The sequence below is a fragment of the Notolabrus celidotus genome, chromosome 9, assembly GCF_009762535.1.
Source record: "Notolabrus celidotus isolate fNotCel1 chromosome 9, fNotCel1.pri, whole genome shotgun sequence".
Classification (NCBI taxonomy): domain Eukaryota; kingdom Metazoa; phylum Chordata; class Actinopteri; order Labriformes; family Labridae; genus Notolabrus; species Notolabrus celidotus.
Window position 1 is genome coordinate 1279599 of NC_048280.1, and position 24039 is coordinate 1303637.

The 24039-nt window shown below is 43.5% G+C and overlaps 1 protein-coding gene across 1 annotated transcript in view; it reads right to left on the minus strand.

The window, feature by feature from the left end:
- Window positions 1-2921: 2921 nt before the first annotated feature.
- Window positions 2922-24039, minus strand: part of LOC117819606 (phosphatidylinositol 3-kinase regulatory subunit alpha-like) — a 30208-nt gene continuing 9090 nt past the window's right edge. The window contains exons 6-18 of the mRNA XM_034693059.1: window positions 23670-23741; window positions 22432-22548; window positions 22133-22331; window positions 19988-20070; window positions 10881-10986; window positions 9857-9955; window positions 9531-9711; window positions 9315-9440; window positions 8274-8416; window positions 7764-7940; window positions 7549-7623; window positions 6686-6859; window positions 2922-6575 (exon numbers count right to left, since the gene is read on the minus strand). Coding sequence (XP_034548950.1) covers window positions 6386-6575; window positions 6686-6859; window positions 7549-7623; window positions 7764-7940; window positions 8274-8416; window positions 9315-9440; window positions 9531-9711; window positions 9857-9955; window positions 10881-10986; window positions 19988-20070; window positions 22133-22331; window positions 22432-22548; window positions 23670-23741 — 1742 coding nt within the window. The 3' untranslated portion in view covers window positions 2922-6385. The remainder of the gene's footprint in view (window positions 6576-6685; window positions 6860-7548; window positions 7624-7763; window positions 7941-8273; window positions 8417-9314; window positions 9441-9530; window positions 9712-9856; window positions 9956-10880; window positions 10987-19987; window positions 20071-22132; window positions 22332-22431; window positions 22549-23669; window positions 23742-24039) is intronic.

Below are 24039 nucleotides of genomic sequence, written 5' to 3' on the forward strand. Positions count from 1 at the left end.
GGCGCTTTTTGAGTCTCGGTCTTGGTTTCAGTCTCATTTGAGTCCTTTCAGTGGAGTCCAATGAAAAACTAAATTTAATTCAATATAAGGTTGTTTGTTTGTTTGGGAAGAGGTCCAAATCTGGGACACAGGATCTCTTTCCAATCAGCAGGTATTGGGAGCACCTGTGAGGGTCAGCTGAGGGAGGCTGGATAAGGACCAGCAGCCTGTTGCACCAGCTGTGTGTAAGTTGTGTCCTAAGTCAGGGTGTGAAGTCCTCACTAAACTAAACGTTGAAACAAGTTAGTTTGTAACTTAAGTTGTGTCACTGTTTGGTTTCACCACAGAAAGGTAAGGTTCATCTTTACTAGTAGACCATAACGTCCAAACTAAACACAACACTGTCACAGATATGACGTTTACACTTCCAGGGGTGCTGCCAGGGATTTTGGGGCCCATGAAAAAATATCACATTGGGCCCCATCACCAAAGGCCTCAAGAACCCAGTGCAGCTGCTGTCAGTCAGCATCAAAATATCTGATTGTAAGGTATTATTTGAGTAACCTCTGTGACATTAAAACAGACTAAATCACTCAATGCTTCAACCTGCCCAGCATCCAGAACAGACTATAGGCTGTAGCTTAGCTTAACTATAGCTTTGTTTTTAGAGGCTTTAGTAATAGTACAGATAGAGAGAGAACAAAGAGATTCCCACAGAACCCCTTCAATAATGCTAATTGACATGCTACGTTGCTCACCTTCTTGTTCATGGGGTTGTGGGGTGACAGTGCACCTGCTGACATATCAGCTGCTGAGTCTGGTAGGGAGGGTGGGAAACCCATTTAGTATAATAAGCTCAAATGTAGTTCATCTCATTGTGGACATCAAACTAGCAAACAGGTTGATTTGAAACACTCAAAGACTATACCAACCTGTCCTGGAGGAAAACTGGGGGATATACTGTCGCCCCTTCTTCTCTCTCTCTCTCCTCTCTCTCCTTTCTTTCCCTCCTTTTCTAGAACCCAGACTTTGTCTTTCCAGATATCTGACATGTGCAGACAAGATGATAATCCTGTCTTCACAAGATTAAGATAATGACTTTATTCATGTGTGGAGGACGGAGACAAAACAAACACACATCATTAAAGATAAATCTTTAGCTCATCACTGTCCCGTCTTTGTATTCATTATTTTTGGTAACAACATGAACAGATTTTAAATCAGAACCAATCCATATTTTATTATTATATTTCTTAACTGTCTAATTAATTTCTTTTTTTAAACATATATTTATTATGCTTCTTTAAAGGCACTATGAGGAGTTTTTAACTGGCTGAGAAACAGACTGAAACTGATACTGCTGCCTCTTTATGACCCTCAAAAGCAAACAAGATCATCTACAACAACACTGATACTTTCTCTGTTGTCATTATAATGTCTCAAACTGCTCTGAGGGGGTCGGTGTCAGAACAGATGATTGACATCTCGCTTTAGAAACACCCTTTTTTGGCTGTTTTCATTACAAATAATCACATTGTAAGATAAGTCTAAATGTTAAAAGACAACAGGATGAGGTTATTGTCTGAAGACAATTATTTTGTATGTACAGGACAAGAGATAAGAGGTATCACTTTGTCCACAAGGGGGCGCCAGCATCGATACAAGCTAAAAGTTCCTCACAGCAGCTTTAACTTTTTTAAATTATTGTTATTTATTTTCTGTTTCTTTATCTATTTATTCCAAATTATTATTATTATTATTATTAATTTTTAATGTGCAATGTTTTCTTTTATTGATATTTCTTTTTACTCCCTGATAAATCTAGTCATCTTTTTTAAATCTTTAAATGGTCTGGCCCCGCCTTACCTCTCTGAGCTCCTTCACCCCTACGCTCCTGCTCGGTGCCTCGGGTCAGCTGATCTGCTGCTCCTGGAGGTACCGAGGGCAAAACTGAAGCTGAGAGGGGAGAGAGCTTTTTCTGTTGCTGCTCCAAAATTATGGAATGAGCTTCCCCTCCACATTAGACTCCTCACTGTCCATTTTTAAAACTCACCTTAAAACCCATTTTTATTCCTTGGCTTTCAACCCTGCATGAGACTCTGCTCCTGTTTTAGTGTTTTATGGCTTGTTTTTATTTATTGTTTTTTGTTTTTATTGTTTTATTATCCTGTGTTTTTATTGTTTTTATGCCTGCGTTGTTTGTCCATTTATGTACAGCACTTTGTTCAGGCTGTGGTCGTTTTAAAGTGCTTTATAAATAAAGTTGAGTTGAGTTTAATGTTTCCTTTAAAAACATTTTTTTTTACCATCAATGGAAACCCTTTATTTTTTATTTCAAAAATTTGGAGCTACTGCCCAACTGAATCTGTGCCTGTTACTATAATAATTATATATATATATACACATATCTATATATCTATATATATATAGATATATAGATATGTGTGTATATACATATATATATATATATATATATATATATATATATATATATAGTGCTGTTTAAACTATGAATAACCATTGGGTTTTTGTGTACTGGTCATGTTGAGTTGAGTTGGGGTGGGATGGGGGGTTTATGTTATGCATTGTTCTTTGAAATCTGTTTACTGACTTGAGTTGTTTTTTGTTTTTTTGTTTTGTGTGTCTGTATATATGTGCAGGTATATTTATGTGTTTACACACAAGTATGTTTCTGTATTCATGCCTGCATGTGTGTGCATATGCATATTTATAGAGAAAAGTGAATTGTATTTCTCACTGTCATTGTCAATACTTTTTCAATAAAAAGATTGGGGAAAAAATTAAATAAGAACCCCACTTTAGTTAAATTGTTTAAGTTGATTTTTTGGACACAATGAGTAAAAAATGAAATAAAGAAAACTATGGTCGGTGCTGGATTCAGAACCAGTCCCCGTGGTCGTCAGTAAACAAAGACACGATCATTTCTGTGGATGTTTTTATTCATCAGAGTTCTCAACAATCCATCAAACATCACTTCCTGTTGAATATCACAGCTCGCTGTTTACCTGTCTGACTCTGACTTCAGTGGAATCATGTTAAAGTTCAGAGTTTGTCCTCCATCACCGAGTCCAGCAGCTGCTTCACACAAAATAAGGAGCTTGAAAATTCAGGACAAACGGATCCAAACTGGAACAGCTGGACTCTGAAGTGGAGGACGTTTCCAGGTGTGGAAGGTGACACTCTGCTCTCCTGTACCTGGGTTCTCTTAAAGCAGTCGTTCATCTTGATGCGCAAAAACAAAAGAGAGAAAATAAAGACGAAAAACTGGGACTCAGATTTTTATCTTGTTACACGCGCCGAGCGTTCCCAGGCTGCGTTCGTCTGTAAAAATCCGCTGAGTCCTTTAAGCGATCCAGAAAGATCCAGAGGTGCAGTTTTCATGAGTCCTGAATATTGATTTCATTGGATGCAGCACGAGGAAATCTTTGTGCTGTCAGACAAACAGAAGAATCCGTCATGTAACGACACTCTGAGGCAGCAAAGCAAACACACCTGAAGATACAGGACCTGAAACACTGCTGATGGGGGGCGGGGGGTTTGGGGAGGAGGAGGAGGTGGGGTATCAAGTCTTTGGATGGTGCAGGGGTTTTTAATTCTCCTGATATGAAAATGCGGGACAAGTCGAGTCGCCCTCATTTTAAACCTCGTTCTGAGTCGCTCACAGTGTTCGCAAGAAAAGTCTCTCTGGATTGTCCGACGTGTTTCCTCTGACATCACGAGCCGAGCGCGGTCCTGGGGAAGAGTCCGTTCAGTGACCTCTGACCTCCACAACGAGGAGACGCTCCACAGCTTTGTTCTCAACATCACCGGTATCAAGTCCCACATCAGGTCCAGATCACATGGGACACGTTTCTGACACTCTTCAGCTCAAAGTGAATCTGATCTGATGAACGGACTTTAAAGAGCTTCTGAACCAGGGCCCAGAGGTTCCAAAGTCACCTGGTCGGATTAAAAACTCTCAGACTGGATCAAATCTAGACCCTGTTTGTGACGTTTAAACTTTGGAGTGGGATTGAGTCCACGAGGCAGACGTTCCACTAAAGAACGTCGATGTCACAGAAAATATTAAATCAAACGCAGCAGAGAGGAGGATTCAGTGTCTGTGGACTCTGGCGCCCCCATGTGGACAGGGTGTGTAGTGTAACGGGGAAGAGCATGTTTAGTGGACTGTACTCCTGTCAGCACCTGGATTACTAATCCCTTAAATAGAGTATTAATAAGTTGTAGCTGCAGCTCCGGTTAAAATAAAGTTCTACTACCTGGATGTAAAGGAGCACAGGTGATGATGTCATCAGGTAGTGGGTGTGGTTTGTCAGTATGGTGATCTATAAATGGAGATAAAGTTGTATGTCGGCTATTTAACCACTCCACCAGAGACAGGAGGAACCAGCTCAGGCATGAGGACGCTGACCTGTGAGGAGGTGCTAGACTCACTCTGTGAACCACTTTGAGGGACTCTGTGACCCCCCGTTCAGACGTGATAAATTTGTTGTGCTCGTTTTGAATGTTTCTGAGTTTCTTTCCTTTAGTCTGCTCAGTTAGTCAGAAATTAAACATCCATTTAAAGGATGAGGAGATGAGTCGCTCTGGATCCCGAGTCTCATTTAGAGGTCCAGATGAATCACCTTTAAGGTTTCTGGATGAGGTTGATCCAGAACAGTGTTTCTTAAATAAGAGGAACAAAGAAATCTGGATCATTCTAATCCAGATTAAACCTTTTGAACACCTTGGACGACTTAAAGCCTTAAAGGTGACATATCATGCAAAATGGACTTTTTAATGGTTCTCTCCCTGAAATCTGTGTCCCTGTCTACAAACCCCCCGAGAATGAAAAAAATCCATTCTGCCCCTGTTCTGATTTCTCCACCTTTCTGTAAATGTGTGTGAAACCAGCCGTTTCAGACTTCAGTGTTTTTGTTACGTAACAACAATATCCGGTCTGTCACGGAGTCAGAGCTCGGAGCTTGTTCAGCCCATAGACTGTATAAAATACAACTCAACCCCTCCTCCGTTTTTCATTCCCTGCACACATGTGTGCTAACAAGGAGCTTAGGAGGGAGGCATGCTAGTTGTAGGCTGTCTTAATAAACACAAAGGTCGGTTTTACTCCCCACGTCTGCAGATTTGAAGATCTAGTGGATGATTTTTATTTTCCATGGATAAGTGCTAGCGCTAGTTAGCATAGCCAAATAGCTACATGTTGGTAGCTGTGTACCAAGACACACGTCTACATGCTGACAAATAAAACAACAAGAAACACTAAATCTGTGACCAATGGTTCAGAAAGGTCCTGCTGCAGGCGCCTCTCCGTCAGGATCAGATTCAGGATCAGATTCAGAGGGTTGAAGTAACGTGGGTCTGTGAGCAGCCGTGTATATTCAGCCAACATGTAAACATAAGATCAACGTGCTGGAGAGCCGAGGCACATCCACTTCCTGAGGGGGCGTGGTCAGAGAGAAAACAGACTGTTCTGAGGAGGACTGAAGAAGAGGGTTTTTCAGGCAGACCAGAATCTGATTTCAAAGTGTTTTTTTGAGCATAAACTTTAAAGACATGTTTTGGGGACCTCTTAGACCAATATATGTTGATGAAAAAAGCGTGATATGTCCCCTTTAAAAACACACTAACTGGATTTGAACCCTGGCTCCTGAGTATCTCCAGAAAACAAGACCAGCTGTCATTACACTAAAGATCGAACGCTGTGAGCAGGACTCACTGACTAATAAATAAAGTGGGTTTCATGGAGAGACTGTTTTGGGTTCAGAGATCCTGGGAATGATCCAAGGAGACGTTTCTACCTCAGCTACACCCTCAGGATCGACTCTGACTTCTTTAACTTGATTAACATTTTAGATTCTCACTCTTTCTTTTCTTTTCACCTCTTTCCCTCATTTCTGTTCCCGGGTGGAGACCTCCTCTCATGCCTGCTTTGAGTGTAAAGGTGCAATATACAGTGAAGTTGAACCTGTGAGGGCAGAGGAGAAAGTTCCCATGTGATCCTGACCTGAAGCATCTCCTCTCGTGTGAGGAGACTGCAGGAGCAGTTGGTCTTCTTCAGATCCCTGCAGAGTTTAAAGTGATCCGGTGTCCGTCTCGTCCCTCCTCACAGGACGTTAAAGCTCCATGTGACGCCTCCCGCAGCAGAATAAGGTGTCGAGGTGGATTCCTGCGGGATGTTAAAGTATAAAACTCAACACGGCTTCCTCTTCAGCCCGCCGGTCTGAACACTTTGTGGATTCGCAGCACCGGCATGCCTGAAAAAAATGACACACGTGATCCGGTTCTGGTCTGTAAGAGAGACGGATGGTTGTTTGTTTTAAACGAGGTCCCTCGCTGGTCCACGATGACCACCTGAAACACGGGAAGGGGGGGAGGCGGGGGGGAGTCACCGTCTCTGCTGGCTGTAGACGGGGAAGGCCAGCGTGACGTTGAGCAAGTCGTTGTGTTGGACCAGCGAGGTGTGCTGGTAGTGCAGGACCAGCTCCTTCAGGGAGCCGTACAGGTTGTAGGGCTCTGCAAAACCGAAACCGGTGCTGGTCTTGTTGATGACGCAGTGCTTCACCTCCCCGTCCACCCTGAGGGAGAGAGAGAGAGAGGGAGAGAGAGAGAGTCAGACACAAACAGGGAGGTCACAAGTGTGGTCTTAAAGTCACAGGCACACAGAGAGGAGGGGGAGGAGCCTTACACCACAGAGCAGGCGGCGTAGCAGCCCGGTTTGCTGCTGTCCCGCACCAGAAAGGTCCCGTCCCTCTTTCCGCGGAGCAGGTTCTCCGCCTGGTTCCGCTTGATGTTTCCTAAACGCCACAGACGCTCGTCGTGGTGAGGGAGGTCCTCCTCATCCTCCACCATGCTGTACTCACTGAGAGGGAGGGGGGACGGAGAGAGGGAGAGCGAGTTAGCGGAGGAGCCTCTTACACCAGGCCTCATATAAGAAGCTGTGTTTACAGGCTGGTGGAGCCCCCTGGTGGCCTGGAGTAGAGATGTTCCCACAGATTGGTTTCCTCTATATTGTTGAAAATGTGCACATGTATCCAAGGGTCTGAACCGTGAGTGACTACCTACTGGCCTTGGTTATACCTTGTTTCCTGCAGGTAAGTGGCCTTCAAAATAAAAGCCCCCACCTAAATCCAACTTCTAACAAAATAGAATAAAACATCAAAACAAGCGCCCCTTTTCAAGACATCATGTTGTTCCTCTTGATGTTGTGTTTCAGTTATTATTTATCTGTCTCTCTATTAAATGTAAGAAAAATGTCCTCAATCATCTGAAATACATAAATATTAAATTTAATTCCCAAACATACAAATAAAAGCTGAAATTCTAAATCCTTCTTCGATTCAATTCCACGCGAAAATTTGAGTTTGAGTCAACTTTTGGAACACCTCCGTGCTCATCAATGTCACTTCTGATCACTGACCAATAAGAATCAAGAAAGGGTGGGACTTCTGATATCAGCTGTGGTCTTTTCTGAACTCAGTGTGAGGGTGTAGTTCTTGCTGCTTCCACAAGGGGGCACCAAAAGTCTGGACTCTGTACAGATGAACTTACTCCTCTGTGGTTTCGTTCTTCAGGCCGAGCCACTCGTTCAGCTTCCTCTGACGGACTCCCTTCTGAGTGAGCCACCTGTCACACACACACACATACACACACACACACACACGCACACGCACACACACACACACACACACACACACAAACACAGGTTAGTTCACTGTGCAGCATCAGGCAGCTCTGCAGTGGTCTGGTGGTGTGTGTTCCCTTACATGAGGTACTGGTCCCTGGTCTTGCGGAGCTGGATCAGGTCTGGTTTGATGCTGTTCATCTTCTTGTCGATCTCTCTGTAGTCGGCCGCCTGCTTCTTCAGGTCCACCTCCAGGTGTCTCTTACTGTCCACGATCTCGCTGATCCGAGACTTCAGCTTGTCGTAGTTCTCCATGATCCTTTCAAAATAAAGCGCCTTCGTTAAGTCTTTATTTAAACAGACGTGTTAAAGCCTCCAACATCAAACATGAAGATGAGATGTGCGCTCTAACAGACGTGTTCGTGTGAAGACGCTCTCAGGACTTGTTTTGGTGTCAAACATTCACAGCTGTGCACGATGACATCACCACACTCCTCCTCCAATGACCCGACTGGACAAACCTAAATTTACCAGCAGGTGCATTCTTCCTGCAGATCCTGGTGCCATGGCAACTAAGGCCTCTTCATGTGTGTGTGGGGTTTGGTGTGTGCATGTGTGTGTTTCCGTCACAGTTGCCGTGGTAACAGCCTACCTCTGGATCTCCTTGTCGTTGCCCTCTCGACGAAACTTCTCGATGTACTCTTTGCTGAACCGCTCCTGAGTCTGACACTGCTCCTCGAAGATCTTTATGGTCTCGTTAAACGCCTCGATGGCCGTCCTCTTCATCTGGATCTCCTGAGGGAGGAAGAGGAGGAGGAGGAGGAGGAGGAGGAGGAGGAGGAGGAGGAGGAGGAGGAGGAGAGGGAGAAAAGGAATCAGTTGCATATTATCTTTGTTTCACATCTTGCTCCAGATGTGAGACAAAAAAAGACGTCCAATGAGAGAGGTGAAAAGCAAATCCCTCCTTTAAATTAAAAAACGTAGACGCAGCTTTTAGGACGTCCGATTTTGCTACACCCCCACCATCTTGGAGACCACCTGATCTCATGTTAAAACAGTCAGAACGATAGAATGCAAACCTGTTTGTTTGAGAAATAAATATCGACCAATCTGAGCTCCTGCCGGAGGAACTGACACACTGGGATCCTGTCTTTCTCTCTCTCTCCTCTCTCCGCCTGTCTCTTACTTTAACTCTTCCTGTCCCATTAAAGTTACTAACCATAGACCTTTCTGGAGTCCCTGAGCTCCCTTGTCTCGTAGGTTCCTCTGGATCTCTGCTGCTGTGGACGTGCCAGACTCCAGCTGCTACAACTACTACTATCCGTCTCCCCACTATCATCTCTCTCTCTCTCTTCATCTCCCTCTATCCCTCTCTCCAACACGGTCTCAGCAGATGTGTGTCTAACATGAGTCTGGTCCTGCTGGAGGTTTCTGCCTGTTAAAGGAAGTTTGTCCTTGCCACTGTAACTTGCTAAATGCTGCAAAGTGCTCTGCTCATGGTGGATTAAGATGAGATCAGACTGAGTCCTGTCTGTAAGAGGGGACTGGATCTGATCCGGTCTTGACGTTGGGTCTTTGTCAATAATAGAACATAGAGGACGGTCACTTTATAAAGAAAGACTGATTGAGGCGTGTCTTGAGAGCTGCAGGCGGTATTTGATTGTAAAGGTATGATGAGTGTATGACGGTGTACCTGAGAGGTCCGGGTGTACTCCTCGTACAGTCTGTCGTACTCTCGGTTCTTCTCCTGGTACTGCAGGTGATACTCATGGAGCTTCTTCCCCACTGCTTCAATACTGTCCTCCTTCACCACCTGGTCCTGAACAACAACAAACAACAACAACATGAACAACATATAAAATCAGATGAATACAGTCACTGGATCCTGGTCTGAGCTCCAGTCACAGACCTGCTGGTGTTTGGAGACCGGGTACAGCAGCTTCACGTCCAGTTTGGGGTTGTACTGAGCGAGCGACTCGTGGCGGTAATGATTGATGAGCTCGACCACTGAGCTGAATGTCAGCGGGTCGGAGAAGCCGTACTTCCCCTCCCGGTGGAAAATCTTTATCAGTTTGTTGTTTCCTCCTTTCCTGAAGGGGGTCAGAAAACAATCGACCAGTTAGACCAAAACCAGCGGGAAGAGAACCCCCCAAACGTGGGACACATCACGTAGATATCACGGGGGGGGATGTATGACAGTCTGAGTCCAGCAGTGTGATCAAACAGGCGTTTCACCTCAGAGTCAGAGTGTAGTCTCCGTGCATCTTAGTGGAGGCGTCCCGAACCAGGAACGTTCCATCAGCGGTGTCTCTCAGCTTCTCGTTTACCTCCTCTCTACAAACACACACACAGTTAACATTTAACAACAATTATTAAAATACTGTGACATCATGATTGACCGCTCTGTGGACCAATGAGGCTCCTGCAGTGCTGACGGATCTGACATTTCGCAGGATGTTGGAAGTACGATTTTTCTGTAAGAATTCTAAGATCAAGATCTAGAATTCTGCCTTTGATCTTAGAATTATGACATTGATTCTAGAATTCGGCCTTTGATCTTAGAATTATGACATTGATTCTAGAATTCTGCCTTTGATCTCAGATTTCCAACATTGATTCTAGAATTCGGCCTTTGATCTTAGAATTATGACATTGATTCTAGAATTCTGCCTTTGATCTCAGAGTTCTGAAATTGATTCTAGAATTCTGCCTTTGATCTTAGAATTATGACATTGATTCTAGAATTCTGCCTTTGATCTCAGATTTCCAACATTGATTCTAGAATTCTGCCTTTGATCTCAGATTTCCAACATTGATTCTAGAATTCTGCCTTTGATCTTAGAATTATGACATTGATTCTAGAATCCTGTCTTTGATCTAAAAGGCAGAATTCTCAAAAATGATTGACAACTGTTGACCAATGAGGCTCCTGCAGCGCTGTGTGCACCATATTATCAGAGTAGAGGTGTACAGTGGGAGGAAACGTAACAAACACTAACTCAAAAGTCATTGAACGCACCATAACCATGTGAGTCTGCCTCAAACCAACACAAGAATCTTTGACGCTGTTGACCCACCTGAGGACTGGACCCACCTAAAGGAGCTTTGAAGCTCTATTCGTGAGCTAAATGTATGTTTTGGTAAGAGGAAGGGGCGGGATATAATTACTAAGGCTCAAAGAGACAGCTATTGGCCATGACTGGTGTATGCATATGTGCGTGTGTGCGTGTGTGCGTGTGTGTGTGTGTGTGTGTGTTACCTGGAGATGTCTCCCCAGTACCACTCGGCGTCCTGCAGGGAGATACTGTTGTTGAAGCTGCATGAAGGAGCTGGAGTCGGTGGTTTGGTGGGTTTAGGAGGTAACGCTGAAACAAAGACACACAGAGACGGTTTGAACATCACACTGAGGTTTTTCTTTTTTTTAACCAATGACATCATGAAGACTAAATTTAGAGCCTCGCTGCTTTATATCTGTGCCATGCATTCAAATTACAGCTGACATTCATCAAATGTTTCCTGTTGCCAGGAAGGAGACAGTTACATTCAATCAAAGAAGACATCATCCTGTAAATGACACAAGCGCATAATATGACAACAATAAGAAGCAGAAGCTGCACTTTATTACACAGACACACGTTTGTTCTCCGCAGAGCAAGTCATCATGTAGAAAACAAACGCAAAACGCCCAAGGAAGAACGAGAGAGGAATAAAAGAATCAAAACAAACCAGATGAAAGTAATCATTTATAAATAAGGCAAATAAAAGTCCTGCTGAGATATCCAGTTCACAATACAGTGTGTGACTGTAGAGAGGCCATCAGCATCCATTCATCTGTTTTGTGTTACTCATGTTCCGGGTAGAAGCTGTGGCCCCGGAACCAGTATAAATAAATGTCTGCGTCTCTTTTTGCTCAGTACGTATTGTTTGGCAGATTAGCATAGCGCTATGTTTGGTACGAGTTTCCGGGCACGTGAAGGAAAAGTTTGCACCCTTGGTGAGCAGAGCCAGGTACGTTTATTTTGGGATGTTGCAATATTGATGCTAACAGCTGCTGCATGATCTTTGGATCCAAACGGATGTTTTTATATGATTTGTAGGAATTCTCTTGATGCGTTAGAGGGACATGGTGATCACAAGAGAGGACGTTAAAAAACACAGTAAAACAGAGAACCATAAATCCTTTCAGTTTAACAGTTTAACAAATCAGCTCAAGTAAAAACTAAATCATAAAGAACTTGGATGTTCAAGTGTAACGGGACAGGAAAATGAAAAGAGAGTGATCAAAATGAACTGGAGAATTGACTTCTGTTTGCAACAGGAAGTGCTGAAGTGACTATAACACGGGATCCACCAGATCCATGTCCGGTCTGTCTCTGATCCGCTGCGGTCCGCTCTGATCGGATGCGGTGGAATTTGTCCTTAAAACTTCCAAAGGCCCTTCAGAATAAAAGTTTGCAGAGAAGCTTTTAAGCTAGGAGGTACAAACGTCTGCTTTGCACGACTTTTGCAAACGACACACTTCTCTCAGTCAGCTGGCAGAGGTGTTAAGTTCTGTCAGATCATGGCTGTGCCTCTTTGAAAACAGAGACATTTACCCCAAAGCGCTACGCTGCAACCACTACGGCATGTTTCATTGGCAGCAAAAGTCGTCTTACCGAAGGTTGTTAACATTTTGACACTTCTGTATTCAGAAACGATAAAACAATTCAACCGCCGTTATTTTTATGTCCAATTCACATCCAGTATAAAGTATCTGTGACGTCACCCGTCTGTTTCTGAAGTGCTGTTTTGAGGCCAATCGTCGGCGGCAGCCATATTGCTGCTGTCGACGATTGTGACGTAAAGAGGCGGAGTTTGAGCCTCCTCGCCAACAGCTACAGTGTTCCCGCCTGTCAAAGTCAGCTGTGCCTCTCAATGGAAGACTCATAACCTTAATATCTCTGAATTACCATGTTATGAAAAAATTTGCCCCCGGTACAGAGTGTGCCGATCAAGAAATGATCTATCCAGACTACACTCGTTTTTTGAACCAGGCTGTAAACATGTTTATTTCTGCTGTGAAGATCGGCTTCTTTGAATTGGTGTGTGTGAGGTTTCCTGTACTTCAGGAGCCAGCCTCAAGCGGATCCTCCATGAACTGCAGTTTTTAACACTTCTGCATTGGACTCATATTTTTAGACCGGAGGTTGCTGCTTGGTCCAGCTGCTACCACCAGAGCTTACGATGGTCGACTCAGAGGTGGTCGACTGATATAAGCTAAAACTTGGACTTGTACTTATATAGCGCTTTTCTAGTCTGTCTGACTACTCAAAGCACTTTTTTTACACTACTCGTCATTCACCCATTCATACCCATTCACTCACTGATGGTAGAGACTGCTAAAGTAAGGGACCACCAGTGTTGGCTAATCTCATTCGTTCACATTCACACACCTCTGAACAACAGAGGGAGCAATTTGAGCATTGAGCAGCGCCTGTAATGCGATCAAATAAAGCATTCAGACGTTACTCTTTGATGGTTTCAAGGCGGTTACGCTCATAAGAACTTACGACACGTACTAAACTCTGCACAAACTTAAACAAAGCTCCTAGATTGGGAACCTTTCGCAGCTCGAGTCGCACTTCTTCCTGTCTGCTGTGTGTCTCTGCTCTGCTCTCCATCACAGTCACTACATGCTGCTAGTTCTCCTCATTCACAGGCTGGTAAACTTTATCATTTTGTGGAGTCCTTTGAGCATCTAATACATACATAGACACATATGTTACCCATATGATGTCTGTAAAATGTCTAAATCAGTAAGAACACAGGCAGAGCGCTCCCCGACTCTACGGACACACACTCCTCTGTATAGGTTTTACCTTTCATTACTGTTTACAGTGAAGTAGTTGTTGGTGTGTGTAGATAAACCACTCTCAGTGCTCAGGAGTTCATTTTGAATTGCTGTCGTATCAAACAGACATCGTAGTGAAGATCAAAATTCTGGTTTCATGACAACTCCAATCTGAAGTCGCAGAACGCAGGAGTTTCTGATCTACGTCTGACTCGACTGGTTTGTGTTATTGAGCGTCTTTAATGTTTAAAATGTGAGTTTATAACTAATATCATGTGCATGTAAAAGTCTGCTGATAACTCCTGTACGCTTGGGAGAATTTCTGTTCTTGTCTTAAGATTTGGTGTCACTGAAAAAAACATTTAGAGGATGTTTTTGGACGAAAAAAAAGATCCTAAATAATAAATCGGAACAACAGAGTCACTCAAAATGAAAGCGCACGGACTGAAGGGGGCAGCAGAGGACCAACCTCCAGGTTCTGCAAGGACGATTTAGTCGATGAAGTTTGGTGGCTTTGAAGGGAGTAAAATAATCCTGAATAATAAAATATTCATCTTTAACGAGGAGCTTCATCTCTGCAGGAATCCTTTAATGTTATCACTTACAATCAGAACCCGTCGGAGGCTAAACAAGAGCTCACAGCGGTCAACATTTCCACCTGGGGCACTCACACCCAAAGGTTATGTAGCAGCCAGTTTCACACCTGTCGATTGAAGCGATCTATCGGAGTGAATTTAAAACTTTCTGGAAGTATTTCTTATTAAAAACTCAGAATTTTTAAAAAGAGGCCCTGATTCAAAAACAGCAGAATTACCCTTTAAAGAGAGAACCAAGCGGCCGCATTAAGAATCATTACCTATCTAAACTGCCATCAGCTGCAAACCAACAACAGACTCCTACCAGGTCTAAGTCCTCTCCGAACTGCCCCGGGTTCAGGTTTGAGCTCCTACCTGGACTCTGCATGTTAATGTAGCACAGGATCTTGTCTCGTCCTCTCACTGGCTCGGCCTCGGCCCTGCCTCCCTCCTCTCGCTCCATGTCTGCCTCTGAACCTTCACACACCTCAGCGACGCTTCAAAGGTGAAACCAAACCCGGATCCTCTTGATGTTTGGATCTCATGATGTCCTGCCTAAAGCCGAGCGCTCGAATCCTGCCTCGAAAAAACTGACGTCATCCGTGAAGAAGCGGGTCCGGCCTACATCCTCCGAACTGATCTGGATTTTCAGTCTTTTTTCGAGCGTCACTTTAGTTTAAAGATGCACCGATAACTGAAATCAGCAGGATGCTGTCTGTTTCTGCTCTCTCTCTCTCTCTCTCTCTGCACCTGAGTCAGATCTCTCACACTTTCATCTCAGCTGAGACTCTCCACAGAGAAACTAACAGCCTGCAGGAACATTTCTCCCTCATTCCTCCAGATCTGCAGCCGTCTCCGGTGCTCAAGATTTAAAACGACGCAACTTTCTCTCCGCCTGTCTCCCTCTCTGCCTCGGTTCAAAGCTCAGGAGAGCAGCTTGGAGATGTGTGACATCACCGTTGCCCCCAGCCAATCGTGCGATGGCAGTGATATCACCGAGGCAACACCCCCCACCCCTCCCCTCCCTCGTCTTCTCTGCTGCATCTTTCACCGTGAGGACGGATGATGTCATCGTTTCAGTCGGACCGAGTGACTGATGAACAGACGGACTCACAGCCTGAACGAGTGAATGGATGAATGAAGGAGTGACTGACGGACAGCTGCTGAATGACAGAATCATTTACTGCTGATTGACTGAGTAATAAAGGAATGTGTCTTCATCTTAATAAGGTATCAATAACTTACAGCCGTGTCAGAAGAGTATAAACTGGGCTGTTTTGAGCCAAATGTAAACATGTTCACAACGACAAGGCGTTCAACCTTTAAATCAGACTCTATTTGATATAAAATCAGGCCTTAACTCACAGTGAATACAGGAGCAAAGAGAACATATACCCCACAGAGCCGTGATATATTCCCCCTTACAGTGAGGAACATAAACACAACTCCTTCCTAAATGCACTACACCACCAGACCAGTAGAGGGCAGTAAAACAAAGACGCATGCCATTTATCACAGATGACACCATAGAAGCAGACGGACAGGCAGGTATCATTATGAGCAACACAACAGTTAGCCTGTTAACATGAAGAGACTCAGCTGGCGCTGTTTTAGATGGTGCTTTATTTCATCACAGATGGATTCACTGAATCAACACGTGAGAGGAGATAAGCACGAGTAGCAAAGACGTTTCAACACGGCTTTAAAATCCTTTTGAACTCCAAAAGCCGTGGCAAAGATCGGACGGTGTTTTGGTTTAAACAGCGACCCTGTTAACTGGAGACTTTCAGCCGGATGCATCCCTCATAAACGTCTTTAGACCATCATTAAATATCTGATGAGGACATTTTGAAATCTTAATAAAAACTAAACTAGTTTGCATTCCCAGGAACTCCCTCTGTGTTTCAACAGCTGTGTAAACTCCACAAACACTGACACGTTCAGCTGAAGGTCTCCAGTTTACAGGGTCACTTTTAAAACCGGAACACCGGGAGGAGAGACGCATTCACGGTGGGCTGAGAGAAGACTACTGTTACAAGCTGCTAAATCAAGAGAATCACAGCTTCTTCTTTTGAAAAGTACACACACATACAAAAAAGAACGAACAAATAAAAACTAATGAAAGAAAGAGAAATCAAGAGAATCACAGATGGAAAAAAACAATGACTGAGAATGGTTTTTGGAAAAAAATTGAAAAAAAAACAGAATTGAAAAAAAAATCAAAAATCAAAAATTGACCCAAAAAATTGAAAAATCAAAAATGGACAAAAAAAAATGAAAAAAAAATTTGAAAAGAAAATTTTTGAAAATTTTTTTTTTTTGACAAAAAATGTTTTTGAAAAAAAAAGATTTGACAAAAAAAATTGACAAAAAAGTTGACCCTGTCGAAAAAACAAATTTTCCTCAAACTTGAAATTGTGCTCCAAAAGCAGAAAAACATAAAAAAAGTGAAAATGTTGTGCCTGCGGTTAAAAACATGGAAAAAGTAATGAATGAATCAACACAAACACTGACACGTTCAGCTGAAGGTCTCCTGTTTACAGGGTCACTTTTAAAACCGGAACACCGGGAGGAGAGACGCATTCACGGTGGGCTGAGAGAAGACTACTGGTTACAAGCTGCTAAATCAAGAGAATCACGGCTTCTTCTTTTGAAAAGTACACACACATACAAAAAAGATAGAACAAATAAAAACTAATGAAAGAAAGAGAAATCAAGTGAATCACAGATGGAATAAACAATGACTGTGAATGGTTTTTTGGAAAATTTGAGAAAAAAAAAAGAAATTTTTTTTTATTTAAATTGTGGAGAAAAAAAAAAAAAAAGATGACAAAAAAAATTTGACTATTTTTTTTTTTGAAAAATTAAAATTTGAAATTGAAAAAAAAAAAAAAAAAATTTTATCAAGAAACATTTTGAAAACATTTTTTTGGAAAAAAGATTGACAAAAAAGTTGATCCGGTTCCTGTCGAAAAAAAATGTTTTCCTCAAATTTGAAATTGTGCTCCAAAAGCAGAAAAACATGAACACGGCCGGTGTTTTGGTTTAAACAGCGACCCTGTTAACTGGAGACTCTCAGCCGGATGCATCCCTCATAAACGTCTTTAGACCATCATTAAATATCTGATGAGGATATTTTGAAATCTTAATAAAAACTAAACTAGTTTGCATTCCCAGGAACTCCCTCTGTGTTTCAACAGCTGTGTAAACTCCACAAACACTGACACGTTCAGCTGAAGGTCTCCAGTTTACAGGGTCACTTTTAAAACCGGAACACCGGGAGGAGAGACGCATTCACGGTGGGCTGAGAGAAGACTACTGTTACAAGCTGCTAAATCAAGAGAATCTCAGCTTCTTCTGTTGAAAAGTACACACACATACAAAAAAGATAGAACAAATAAAAACTAATGAAAGAAAGAGAAATCAAGTGAATCACAGATGGAATAAACAATGACTGTGAATGGTTTTTTGGAAAATTTGAAAAAAAAAAAGAAATTTTTTTTTTTATTTAAATTGTGAAAAAAAAAAAAAAAAAAAGATGACAAAAAAAATTTGACTATTTTTTTTTTTTTGAAAAATTAAAATTTGAAATTGAAAAAAAAAAAAAAATTGAAAAAAAATTTTTATCAAGAAAAATTTTGAAAACATTTTTTTTGAAAAAAGATTGACAAAAAAGTTGATCCGGTTCCTGTTGGAAAAAAAATGTTTTCCTCAAATTTGAAATTGTGCTCCAAAAGCAGAAAAACATGAACACGGCCGGTGTTTTGGTTTAAACAGCGACCCTGTTAACTGGAGACTCTCAGCCGGATGCATCCCTCATAAACTTCTTTAGACCATCATTAAATATCTGATGAGGATATTTTAAAATCTTAATAAAAACTGAACTAGTTTGCATTTCCAGGAACTCCCTCTGTGTTTCAACAGCTATGTAAACTCCACAAACACTGACACGTTCAGCTGAAGGTCTCCAGTTTACAGGGTCACTTTTAAAACCGGAACACCGGGAGAGACGCATTCACGGTGGGCTGAGAGAAGACTACTGTTACAAGCTGCTAAATCAAGAGAATCACAGCTTCTTCTTTTGAAAAGTACACACACATACAAAAAAGATAGAACAAATAAAAACTAATGAAAGAAAGAGAAATCAAGAGAATCACAGATGTGTGTGATGTTATTGTGGACGGATGGCGGAATAAAAACACTGCGGTTAATCTACCAATCAGACACGTTCAGCATTGCAGGCCCCGCCCCCTGAAAGTCCCAGGACCTTTGAAAAGTACTACCCCCCTAGCAGGGGCTTCTTAGGGGGGAGATTATCTACCCCTGAACTAAATTTAGACCCTGGGTCAAACGGTCGAAACGTGCATAGTTCCAGGATAAAGTTCCTCTGGTTGAAAAACGCCTTTATACTGCCGGTACCAGGCCTTTATATGAAGCAGGCTTGTATTAGAGGACGACTTTATATACAATTCTCTGTCTGAGAAAAACTCGGCACATTTTTGTACAAAGTCAGGATCTGTGCAAACGAGCCGAAACGTCATCATCTAAAGCCTGATTTATACTTCTGTGTTGAACCGACCTCGACCATTTGCTTCATATCCTCCCCCGCTCTCTACTCCCCACCTTTCCTGTCTCTCTTCAGCTCTCCTGTCCATGAAAGGCAAAAATGCAAAAAAAATATATAATTTTAAATTAACATCCATTGATCAAATCTGGTTAAATGGAAATTCAACGTTGTTGTATGGAGTCATCTTTAGTCAGAGCTGCAACGTTTGCTCTCCTGTCCCTTTGTGACCTCATCAGGAAACATCTGACATTCAACCCTTCAAGGTTGAGCAACAGCTGTGACAAAGAGTCACACAGCCCCCGGGTGACGCTGCTTCACGGCTGATAGAGGAACCGAAATCGATCACGGAGGAGTTAACGCAGCAGAAACCAGCCTGAGTCATCTCCTGATACACCTGACTGAATGCTAACTCAGGAAGCAAACACGGAAACTTTTAGACACATTTGACCGTGTGGCATCATACTGTGCCCTGATACCCCTCTAGAACACTACGCTCCAAACATGCACGCCTGCTCATCTTTCCTGAAGTCTCTAAAAGTAGTATGGGAGGTAGAGCCTTCAGTTATCAGGCCCCTCTCCTTTGGAATCATCTACCAGTCAGGGTCCGGGAGGCAGACACCCTCTCTACTTTTAAGAGTAGGCTTCAAACTTTCCTTTTTGATAAAGCTTATAGTTAGAGCTGGATCAGGCTTGGACCAGCTCTTAGTTCTGCTGCTATAGGCTTAGACCGACACACTGGGATCCTGTCTTTCCATCTCTCTCCTCTCTCTGCTTGTCTCTCACTTTAACTCCTCCTGTCCCATTAAAATTACTAACCATAGACCTTTCTGGAGTCCCTGAGCTCCCTTGTCTCGTAGGTTCCTCTGGATCTCTGCTGCTGTGGACGTGTCAGACTCCAGCTGCTACAACTACTACTATCCGTCTCCCCACTATCATCTCTCTCTCTCTCTTCATCTTCCTCTATCCCTCTCTCCAACACGGTCTCAGCAGATGTGTGTCTAACATGAGTCTGGTCCTGCTGGAGGTTTCTGCCTGTTAAAGGAAGTTTGTCCTTGCCACTGTAACTTGCTAAATGCTGCAAAGTGCTCTGCTCATGGTGGATTAAGATGAGATCAGACTGAGTCCTGTCTGGAAGATGGGACTGGATCTGATCCGGTCTTGATGTTTGGTCTTTGTTAATAATAGAACATAGAGTATGGTCTAGACCTGCTCTGTTTGGAAAGAGTCTGAGAAGAACATTTGTTGGGATTAGAGAACACAGACTAGAAGCCCTGTGATTGGTCAGCTGAGAAACATCATATTTCCTGTTTATCTGTACATCAGTAATCTCCTGTCTCATCTCCTGATATATGAACCAGCTTCCACTTCTCATAAACACAGAAACACACACGTACCTGGTGCAGCCTGGTTCATGTTGAGCTCACTGGTTATCAGAACCTCCAGGACCTGGACCATAGGACCCAGACTGGACTCAGACCTGAACAGGAAGAGAGTCACAGTCAGATTCAACAGCATCGATCACATGACGGAGAAACAGTGTCAAAGAGGAATGAAGAGTGAAATAAACGATGACAACATGAACTTAGTCACTTCTGGTTTTAAAGAGTCATAACATCCAACATTCCCTGCAGACAACTATCAGACTTTATCTCTCTATGTTCCCTCCCTCTGCAAGTTAATTTGCAGAGGGAGGGAATGTGTTAATTAACATGCATCTAAGGTAATGTGAAATGATTACATGTGCTTGAAGCGCCTGTTCACATCATTTAAATAAAGAAACAAACCTCTGCTTTAAACAGTGCAGACTTTCTACGGCTGTGTGCTGCACGTACGTCACCAATGTACACTTAATGTGAAGTCTTTTATGACTGGAACTACTAGTTTTGTTTTGTGCATTCATTAAAAAGATGAGGTTATTTCAGCCTGATCAGGGTCTGATTTTTCCCGCCCAGTGATCGAGGGGGCGTGGCCTGATTGAAGGCTTCTTGTAACCGGTTAGTGTGTGACGTCAACACGACTATGTCACTGCTCCTGACTGACCTGGGATCATAGATATAAAACATATCAGATATTTAAGACCCCAGGTCAGACTGCCTCAGGTGGAATATCTGCAATAACCAATGAGACGACCAGACCAACACAGGACTTCCACCAGTACGTCTCTGATCCGTGTCCGGTCCGCCTCCGTGCTCTCTCGTCCATCGCCCACCGGTTGGGTTTTCAGAACACAGCACGGAGCAGGACCGCCGGACAGCTGGAGTCATGTGACCGAGGTTTCACCGCAGTAATCCCTGAATCAAGGATCCTCCTCCTCCTCCTCTCCTCATCCATGTTGTCTTTCTGGTCCTCTGAAAACCTCTGACCTGTTGACTCCAGGCCTGGCTCCACTCATCATGACTTTGGTTTGTTGTTGTAGTTAAAGCTGCTGTGAGGAACTATTTTTGTATCGATTCTGGCGCCCCCCTTGTGGACAAAGTGATACCTCTTATCTCTTGTCCTGTACATGCAAAAGTAGTGTTTCCAACAAAAACCTCATCCTGTTGTATTTTAACAGTCAACTTTATAAGGCTATATGATTATTTTCCATGAAAACAGTCAAATGAAGTCTGTTTCTGATGCCAGATGTCCATCATCTGGTCTGACACCTACCCCCTCAGGGCGGTTTAAGGCATTTAAAATGACAACAGAGAAGGTGTCAGTGTTGCTGCTGACGGACTTGTTTGCTATTGAAGGTCATAAAGAGGCATCAGTATCAGATTCAGTCTGTTTCTCAGCCAGTTCAAAACTCCTCACAGGGCCTTTAAGTGAAATAAGATCTGGTGATAACACAGAGTGTTTTATTCTGAAAATTAACCGGATGTTTTCATTTTGTTTTGGTGAAACCTGACTTCCTGTCCCGCTCCATCTGCTCTGTTGAGATTGATGCGTCGTGCTCCGGCATCAGGCAACAATAGAGGTCTTGTGTATCTGATCCGGAGGACTCCGACCCTTACCGGATCAGAGACAATGGAGCGGATCCAGTGGAAGTTAACACACTGACTAGAATAGAAACCTATCAGATCTGGTGCTGTGACGGATCGGAGACGGACCGGACACGGATCTGGTGGAATTTGGGCGTAAGAAGCATCAACAAGCTGCATCTTCTGAAGTCACGTTAGATCACGTGAGTTTCTGTGAGATCTTCAGTTTTTGGATCATTAGCACAGACGTTAAGTGTGTGGTTAGCAGTCTTGTGGAATCATTTAGTGTGTGTGTGTGTCTTTGTCCAGTGTGCAGCCTAGCGTATGAAGATGCAGGAAACAGCAATAAAGCAACGTTTTTTACTGAACTGTTAGCGGGCGGCTAATGGAGCGTCATACTTTGAAGTGCGTTCTCCGCCTGATATCAAACTCTAACAGCTGACACGGCTCATCGCTGTGTGTGTGTGTGTGTGTGTGTGTGTGTGTGTGTGTGTGTGTGTGTGTGTGTGTGTGTGTGTGTGTGTGTGTGTGTGTGTGTGTGTGTGTGTGTGTGTGTGTGCGCGCGCGTTTGAGACTGACCCTGCAGTCTGTCTGAACAGCAGCGGGCTGAAGCTCTCTGCCAGGCCTTGGGGGCTCAGCTGGTTCTTGGCGCTGTGCAGACAGAGCCGGGCCAGGTGGCGGACCACGCTGAGGAGGGTCAGGCCGTACTGAGCCGGGCAAGACGGTGAGCTAGCAACCCCCCGCAGCACCTGAGCACAGTCCTCCAGTTCCCGGACCTCTGTGGACAACAGGAGGGGGAGAAACCTGTTAAACACTGAGTCTTGAGGCGTCATAGCAGGACTGTGGAGTGAGTCCAGAAAGGGGAGAGGGGGTCTGACCTTGCACTGCTTGAATCATGTCCGTCTGTAGTGAGGAGGGGAGGACGGGACCAGGGAGATCCTGTAGAAACCGGATCACCCCGTCACAAAGGGACGACACCTCCAGCTGATCCAGGTCTGAAAGACAAAAACCCACACATCAGGGTTTAAAGTTCGATTTGAGCTGGTCCAAAACGCTGCAGCTCGAGTACGGACTAGAGCGAGAAACAGAGAGCACATCTCTCCCATGTTAGCTTCACTAGACTGACTCCCAATAAAATCCTCCTTCTGATCTACAAAGCTCTCAATGATCAGACACATTCATATCTTAAAGAGCTCATAGTGCCCTATTACCCCTCTAGACCACTACGCTCCCAACATGCAGACCTGCTCATCGTAAGTCTCTAGAAGTAGTATGGGAGGTAGAGCCTTCAGTTATCAGGCCCCTCTCCTTTGGAATCATCTACCAGTCAGGGTCCGGGAGGCAGACACCCTCTCTACTTTTAAGAGTAGGCTTCAAACTTTCCTTTTTGATACAGCTTATAGTTAGAGCTGGATCAGGCTTGGACCAGGTCTTAGTTATGCTGCTATAGGCTTAGACTGACACACTGGGATCCTGTCTTTCCCTCTCTCTCCTCTCTCTGCCTGTCTCTCACTTTAACTCCTCCTGTCCCATTAAAGTTACTAACCATAGACCTTGCTGGAGTCCCTGAGCTCCCTTGTCTCGTAGGTTCCTCTGGATCTCTGCTGCTGTGGACGTGCCAGACTCCAGCTGCTACAACTACTACTATCCGTCTCCCCACTATCATCTCTCTCTCTCTCTCTTCATCTCCCTCTATCCCTCTCTCCAACACGGTCTCAGCAGATGTATGTCTAACATGAGTCTGGTCCTGCTGGAGGTTTCTGCCTGTTAAATGAAGTTTGTCCTTGCCACTGTAACTTGCTAAATGCTGCAAAGTGCTCTGCTCATGGTGGATTAAGATGAGATCAGACTGAGTCCTGTCTGGAAGATGGGACTGGATCTGACCCGGTCTTGATGTTGGGTCTTTGTTAATAATAGGACATAGAGTACGGTCTAGACCTGCTCTGTTTGGAAAGAGTCTGAGGAGAACGTTGTTGTGATTTGGTGCTTTATAAATAAAGATTGATTTAGACTAAAAGTTGACTTCTAGAAGTGACAGATGAGGAGACTAAGTCACTTTAAAGGCTGTGTATCATTTGAGTCGAATGTATGGCGGTAGAAGAAGACGTGTCCTCACCTGTGTCGTTCAGCTGCCGGGTGTCCAAACTCCCTCCACTCATACTGCGATACACACCTGGACCGTCCTGACCTGCAGCATCACACAAACAACACACACATGAGCAAGATGGGTGTAGCTGCAGTCCTCTCAGACGCAGTGTAATAAGTCAATGAATGAAAAAGCAATCAATAATAATAAATGATAATTTAAAATAAAAGATAAATAAATAAATTAATAATAGTGAAACTGCAATAAGATAAATAGGTTAATATTTTCTTTTAAATGGAAAAGGTCAAAAAGAAATAAGAATAATTATAATACCAAAAACAAACTGAGAAATAAATTAAAATAAAAACACCACATGTGATAATCTACATGGAGAACAACA